Source organism: Malurus melanocephalus, unplaced genomic scaffold (genome assembly GCF_030028575.1).
Source record: "Malurus melanocephalus ecotype Western Australia unplaced genomic scaffold, MMel_1.1 scaffold_239, whole genome shotgun sequence".
NCBI lineage: Eukaryota > Metazoa > Chordata > Aves > Passeriformes > Maluridae > Malurus > Malurus melanocephalus.
The window spans coordinates 604,650-612,290 of record NW_026623471.1 but is presented as its reverse complement, the minus strand read 5'-3'; the positions used below and the strand labels follow the sequence as shown (position 1 = coordinate 612,290).

At 37.7% G+C, this 7,641-nt stretch overlaps 1 protein-coding gene across 1 annotated transcript in view; it reads left to right on the top strand.

The window, feature by feature from the left end:
- The first annotated feature begins 11 nt into the window (after nt 1-11).
- CTPS2 (CTP synthase 2) overlaps nt 12-7,641 on the top strand; it is a 62,126-nt gene continuing 54,496 nt past the window's right edge. Inside the window, exons 1-6 of the mRNA XM_057375103.1 lie at nt 12-281; nt 1,747-1,952; nt 4,177-4,347; nt 4,634-4,734; nt 6,468-6,584; nt 7,273-7,356. Coding sequence (XP_057231086.1) covers nt 1,769-1,952; nt 4,177-4,347; nt 4,634-4,734; nt 6,468-6,584; nt 7,273-7,356 — 657 coding nt within the window. The 5' untranslated portion in view covers nt 12-281; nt 1,747-1,768. The remainder of the gene's footprint in view (nt 282-1,746; nt 1,953-4,176; nt 4,348-4,633; nt 4,735-6,467; nt 6,585-7,272; nt 7,357-7,641) is intronic.

The window sequence follows — 7,641 nt, the reverse complement described above, 5'->3', positions numbered from 1 at the left end:
GCGGGACGGGAGCGCGGCACCTGTGGGGCGGGGGTGGCCCCGGCCGGGTGTGGCTGTGGCTGTGGCTGTGGCTGTGGCTGTGGCTGTGGCTGTGCCCGCACGTGTGTCCGTGTCCCCTCCGTGTCCCCGCGCTCGGAGGCGCTTTACCCGCGGGGTTGCGCCCTCCCCGGCAGGTGCCGCCCCCGTCCCCCGGCGGTGCGCTCGGCTCGGCGGCCCCGCGGCGGGCGCTCCTCGTCTGCGCTGCCGGGCTCTGGTTCGGAGCAGCCGCCTTTAGCACCTACGTAAGTCAGAGGCCTGTCCGTGCTCGGCCGCGGCGCTCCGAGCGCTCCCGTGGTGCGGCATGTTCGGGGTGCAGCGCCCGCAAATCCCTGCTGGAGGCGGCAGCTCCTGGAGATAAGGCTGGACAGAGTAATTCGCGTGCCACTTCTCAGCAAAAGGATTTCTTATAGTACTAGCTTTCAGCACTCCCTTCCCTATTTTCTCCTTCTTTTACAAGTGGCTTCCCAGACCACCTGGTGTTCTCTGTTCCTGTTTCAAGTAAACGCGTTTTTCCCGAAGCTGCTGGGAAATCGCTGTTTTTGCTAAAATCACAGCGAGCTTTTCATTTTGGTTTCTGTAAGCAAGGGTCAAGAGTTCTAAAGTGGCATGTGCTCGAGATTTATACCGTTGTTGAAACTACCCCCCGTTTTCTTGAAAAGAGCTTTGAAAATGGCTTAGGTATTCATAATGTTAATGTTGACAATTATGTTGGCTGAGTTCTGAAGGAACAGCCTGAAACAAAGGTAGTAGGGTCCAATTCCAAAAGTCTATGCTATTAAAAAAATTACATATTAAATGGCAGAAAAAAAATAATTGCTGATGTTCCTTTTTCTCCTGAGTTAAATATGTTTGATGGTTGTGGTCATCATTTTGACCATACTGACAAGCAAATAGTTTATTAATTGCTATTACCAGAAATGTAAGAGCTTTGATAACAAGTGTTGTTACATTCCTGAACTCAGTGTCCTGAAGATTTAGCCTTATTTATGTTACTTCAGTATTTCTGTTAGTTTGAGTGAAAGGAAAAATTCAAATGTTTATTGACTAGCTACTGCTTGTTACCAGCAGCTGAAGAACCACACTGCTTTATACTATTTATGATTTATACTGAGGGCTGTTAGATCATGTGCTGTTGCATGTTGTTTTGGATGAATTGGGTGTTTAAGTAAGGTAAGATTTTCTTGACCCTAGAGTTCTTGCTCTGTGGTGAGCCGTGCTGTCATTGTTCAAAAATTRTTCAGTGATTAGCCTCGACAGCAGCCTGAATGGAATGTGAATTCATTTAACGATGAGATACACACATAATCCTGTTTCAGATGGGTGGAAAAATGCAGCTTGTAGCTGATGAACATTGATGCCTTTGTTTGCTAAAGTGTATAAATAGTAAAATTTTGGTGGTTGTTTTGTGGATTTGCCACCCAGAAGCCCTTTCTGTGTAGATCTGTAAATTAATACCTCGATTCTATGTGTTGATCAGCTTCATCAGAACATGTTTAGGGACAACAGAGGTGTTTAAACAACATAGGTTTATACACATATTGCTGTATAAGCTGGGAAAGGTGAATCCTCCCTGATTCCAAAATAGTCAGTTTTGTTGTCTTGTTACTGAAGGTCATTTTAGTTTAGACTCTTTGCAGTCCGAGTGTGTGATCTTCCCAGGCATGAATTTACGTTTATCAGAATTTACGTGCATCTTTGTTGTTTCAGATTTCCAGTTCAAGGTCTGCATATGTGTGCAGGTTTTCCAATGAAGTACATCCTGGTAACTGGTGGTGTCATCTCAGGCATTGGCAAAGGGATCATTGCAAGCAGCATTGGCACCATCCTGAAATCATGTGGYCTACGTGTCACTGCAATCAAAATTGATCCATACATAAACATAGATGCWGGAACCTTTTCACCATATGAACATGGTATGAAGGCTAGTGCTGTTCCCTTTCGCATAAATGTTTGTAATTACAATAATGTGTTTTGGTTTAGTTTTTTGAAAGCTGATAGTGTGGTGTTTACTGGCTGTTTTATCATTATTTTGAAAGTTTAGTGCTTGCTGTGTGTTCTCAAGGGCATTGTCTGCTCTAAGTGAAGAAACAGAAGCCTGTTTTTTTGAAGATACTGTTATGAGCAGATGCTTCCTTTCTATAAACTACCACTTTACTGGGAAAATCCTAGCTGTAAGGCTTTCTCAGTTARTGCTATCTTAAATTCAACTTGATTTAAAAAACCTTTTAAATAGTGCTATAAAACTTGRARTKTAAGTCCTTAACARTTACTTGAGAGTGCTGTTCTCTGGRTATTAGTGCCTTCATGAGAGTTAACATAAGTTCTCATTTTAGTAAAAAACAATTGTGAAAAACATCAGTGATGCTTAGGGAGCCTACTGATGATATAATTTTAAAGTAGATTCATAGTTTGGTTAGTTTTCTAAGGCATGCTGATTGTACTGACTGTTGCTGATGATTTACAAGACGTTGCATTTATGTTGTTGAATGTACCTTCAGCTGTGTGGCTTGTGACTTGTACATTTATTAAAGACAATGGTCTTCAAAGTGTCTTCAGCCAGTAGACATTTCTAATAATTTTTATGTTTTGGATTTTATTTGCTTACTTTTAGTCCACACCAAAATTTTTGGAACTGAAGATAAATATGTTTATCTCCTTAACTGAAAAAACACTGCATTTTAAGTAGAGAAAGAGGAGAGCACATCAGACTTTTATCAAAAAGCAAAATTTACTGCAYTTTAAGGAGCATTTCTGCTGCTACTTAGGCAGTTGAGTGGGTCATAAGACTCCTGGGATGACTTGAGATTGTGAGGATGTATTCCTYCCCTGGATCAGGTACAGGGCAGAGGGAACATTTTGGTATGTATTTTTTTCACTGAAAGGTTTCTTTTTGCTTGTGAAGAAATACTGGCTTGCTGGGTTGTATATGGAAGTTGCATGAGCCAGAATGGTGAGACTCCTTCATTAACATTTTGACAGAAATACAATTGATGTGATTAATTTAGTGATTCCCAGTTAACTGTGGAGGCTTTTTAATAATAGATTTTTTTATTCTTCTCTTCCAAGGCCTGCTTAAGAGAAGTGTTAATTCCACTCTGCTTCTGTTGGCTTAAATGATGATTTAGGATAGAGGACATTATTAAGCGCTTCACAGAATCAGGCATAATTCTTCCCCTCCATTGTACATGTTGGAGTGATTTGTTAGGCAGTTCATTGAAATGGAGTGTTGTACTTTGGTAGGATATACATTTCTGTAGTCCACTTTTTTTTTTTTTTTGCATTAGTCCTGTATCTTGTTTTTCTTTTTTTTTTTTTTCCTTTTTTTTTTTTTTTTTGCATTAGTCCTGTATCTTGTTTAGCCATTGATTTACTGGGTTGTGGCAAAATATTTACAGTTTTCCTAAAGAGCTTTCCACCCATACCTCAAGATCTATCTAGCAACTTCAGTTCTGTCAGAAGTTGACTAGATTCAGAATTTAAGACTCTACAGGGCTAAGAAATGTCTGAACCTGAGGGATATTTTAAGTAGATTTTCCAAGGTCAGAAATAACCCTTGCTGTGGGCATAGTGAACCAAATACACTGGATGAAACAACCAACTCAGAAACAGTGATTGTGTTTGAAGAMGCATTTGTGTTCATCACAACCTTACTCCTGATCCAAGCCTTGATCATTAAAATAGATCCAAAYAACAAGAACTTATAGTGAAACACTTTGAACATGTATAATAATTCATGCTTATACAAGCATAATTCTTGTCTCCTGCTAGTAAATTAATATTTTATTTGTTGCTGATTTGTGCATCTTAGAGATTGTTTTCTTTCAATAAAGGTTTATTGKGCTATCAAAATGCTTGTTAAATATTTATGTCACTTAAATATTTTGGCAATATAACTTAGATTTATTTTCAAAACTATATGTGTCTGAGGGATGGCCATTAGATGTAAAACTAATGACTTGGATATTAACTCTTAAAAAATGAYAGTGCAGATTGAGTTGCAGTATGGGCTTTATTGATATGTTGTTTATATAATTTACAAGTTTTTCTTCTGTTTTAAGATGTCTGTGGTATTTCTGCTGTATGTTTAGTAATTTTGGATTATTGTTTTAGTGTCTGKTTTTGCTTTTCCTTTTTCAGGTGAAGTTTTTGTATTGAATGATGGTGGGGAAGTTGACTTAGACTTGGGAAATTATGAGAGATTTTTGGACATCAATCTCTATAAAGATAACAATATCACGACTGGAAAGATATATCAGCATGTTATTAATAAAGAAAGACATGGTGATTATCTGGGAAAAACCGTTCAAGGTAATTATTTTTAATTTTGTGGGATATTAGTCCATTCAGTCTTCACAAAAGAAGGGATCAGCTAGAACAGGCTGCTCCTTGCTGCTCCACCTTACTCCTTTCTCTGGTCCAACAGATATGTGTGTATTCCTGTAATGTTTGGCTTCTGGGCTCAAAGAAAGTAGAACTAGAGAAAGGACCTAGTAGTTTCCTCTTGGCTTTCTGTTAATTTTCCCCTTTTGCATGCAAAAGTTAGTATATGGGCCTGAAGTAAGCTGTGCTTGCCTTCTTTGGTTTTGTTTTGTAGTTGTTCCACACATTACTGATGCAGTTCAGGAATGGGTAATGAATCAGGCCAAAGTTCCAGTGGATGATGACAGAAGAGAGCCACAAATCTGTGTAATTGAGGTACGTATGGAACCTTTTAGGTTGTATATCTGCAGTGAACACAACCAACTTGTTTGCCTTCTCATTGCTCCTTACTGGGAAGAGGTCAGACTGAAGTTTTATGGAGAGCAGAAATGCAAAGACACATTTTATATTCTGTGCTTTGTTCTGAAAGTGATAGGCATGGACTTATCTCTACAGCTGCCATTTATTTGACTAAGACCATCTAAAATATGGTTGAAATTTGGCTGCTTAAGAGTTTCTTAACTTAGAGAATTAAARCAGACAGTTACTGTAACATCAAATGTGTATTCCAAGACCCAGATGTTCGACTGAAGCTTTTCACTGTTAATAGTATTGAGAAAACGTKTTTAATACCTGAAATCTCCTGTGGTCAGTAGGAGAACCTTTAACATTCTACCTTCCCATCAGACTTCCAWTGTTCAGCGTGTTATGTATTCATACAATGTGTAAGTTAGTTTCCCACTTTCTAATGTTATCTTTAAGATCTCTGGACGCAACTTTGTTAATCACTTTACTTGCTGATGCTCTGCACAATGAAAACAAAGAGTTTTACTCACCCTTTGTAGGGCATTGAGACAACTGGATGAAAGCCAGGAAATGCTATTATTCCAATTACAGCAGCAAACAATGAAAAAATATTAGGCTTGGGAATCTGACAGACAAGTATGTCACGGATTTAGTGCCAAAAGTGACCACTGTAATCAATAATGCCATAAACTTTGTGACCCAGCAGCAGAATCGTTCAGTGTTTCTTATGCATAAGAATCTGCCTTGATTGAAATATACTTACCAGTATAGCTTTACATCTTTTCATGATGTGCACAGTGAAAGTCAAATATTTCATTTAACACCAATATGAAAAAGTAAACACAAAAGTTGCGCATGATCATTAATAAGTGATGGTCATATCAGTTCTTAAAACTTAAGCTTTTTTTTGTTACACACTTATACCTCCAGCCTGATAAAATTATTTTTCTTCAGTACTTCAAAAATACTGTAGTATTTTTCCAAAGTAATGATGGAAACATCCTGAAGGAGTTAGACTGAATGTGTGTGTGATGTACAAATGTTGTCAGTTTTTCTTGTACTGGATGAACAGAAATATGTAATTCTGTCAAAAGCCGGTTGGTGGCACAGAAGGAGCATTCTAAAATACAACTATTTCATCAGGCTTCTGTGCTGAGCTGCTTTATTYGGGGCTTAGTCTGCTCTGGCTCGCTGTGTCTTTGAAAGGCATCTGATTTCCATCTTCATGAATAAAGTTTCAGCATGGGCTTAGTCTTGCATTTTGGTTTGGTTGTAAATGATCACTGATGTTGGAAAGCCATGATAATACTGAGAAATGTCTGTCTCTTGTTAATCACAAATGTTCGTTACTCTGACAGGAAATAAAGATTTTCAATACAAAAATCTTCGCATCAGTTTAACTATTGATTACTGGTTCACCACTTTGAAGGCAGTGTGAAAGCATGTATTRTTCAGCAGCACCACACATCTTCCCRTGGGATGCTTATGTATTTGCTGTAAAGTGAATATAAACTGTAAAATTGTTTAATGTTTTCCGTAAGAAACAAAATGTGCAGAGTAGATGAAAGCACTTTGTAGAGTATGCCTGCAAATTGCAATTTTCAAGGGKTTTTTTGAGATAAAAATTTCAGGAAATGTCTTGAAGTATACAAGACCTTTTGTTTTTGCTTCTGTCACTGACATATCCAACCTTTGCCTTTCAGCTGGGTGGAACCATTGGGGATATTGAAGGAATGCCATTTGTTGAAGCATTTAGACAGTTTCAGTTCAAAGCAAAAAGAGAGAACTTCTGTAATATTCATGTTAGCCTGGTACCACAGGTAAGTTAATAAAATTAATAAAATAAATTTCACTCTATAGTGGCTTTATATTTGTTTACTGTCCCGTTAACCCTTTCATGCTGGGGTCAAGTCAAGACCACTATAACTCTCTGTACAGAGTTAGAAGTATTTTTTCATTTGAACTCTAAATTTTACTTCACTATTCACTGGGGAGATTTTGGTAAGCAAAGATTTGTTATGATTATATATTTCACCTTTTATGGATGAAAAGATAACTACCAACTACAGCTGTGGATTACAGGATTGGACAATAATTGATAGGATTGATTCTGTGTATTTGAGAACAGAATTATGTACTATGTCTGAATATTCCAAGGACAGTCACTGAAGGCTTTGTGCTGTGTTGCACATTCTCTGTTTATTAGCCAAATTCAACTTTTGGAATATTCTTCTTCTTCYTCTACCTGAGCCAGTTGTATGGAGATATTTCTCTGAAAACAAAACAAAATAAACTTGACCTGAATTGTGACTCTATGGTTTCTTTACAGTATTTCATATACAAGTAATGACAGTGGTGCTATTTCTGTTTCTGTCATATTATGGCTCTCTTTGGATATGTTTATTTCCTGCAAATGTTATTACTTACAATTAATTTTTTCTTTTATTCTGTAACTGCTTTGTTAGTAGATGTAATTGCTATTTGAGCTTTCAAAATRTGCCTTTCCAGCCTAATGCTACTGGTGAACAGAAGACAAAACCAACACAGAACAGTGTTCGAGCACTGAGGGGTCTAGGCTTGTCTCCAGATTTGGTGAGTTAATAAATACAGATTTTATATTTATAGGTCATCTAGATACGTCCTTGTGTAACCTGTGTTCAAAGGATAAGCCTTAGTCTCTCAGGAGAGATGAGAATTTCAGAAGAAATGCAAAATATGTGCTACACAGCTCCATTAAAGCCACAGGAAATCAAATTACTCAAAATCACTCTAAGCTAACTTAATTCAACTTACTTCTTGCAGTATCTTGGGACTGTAGCTATGTTCTTCTAAAGGCATCTTTTTACAAAAATAATTCTTCACTGCTAAAAATAATCT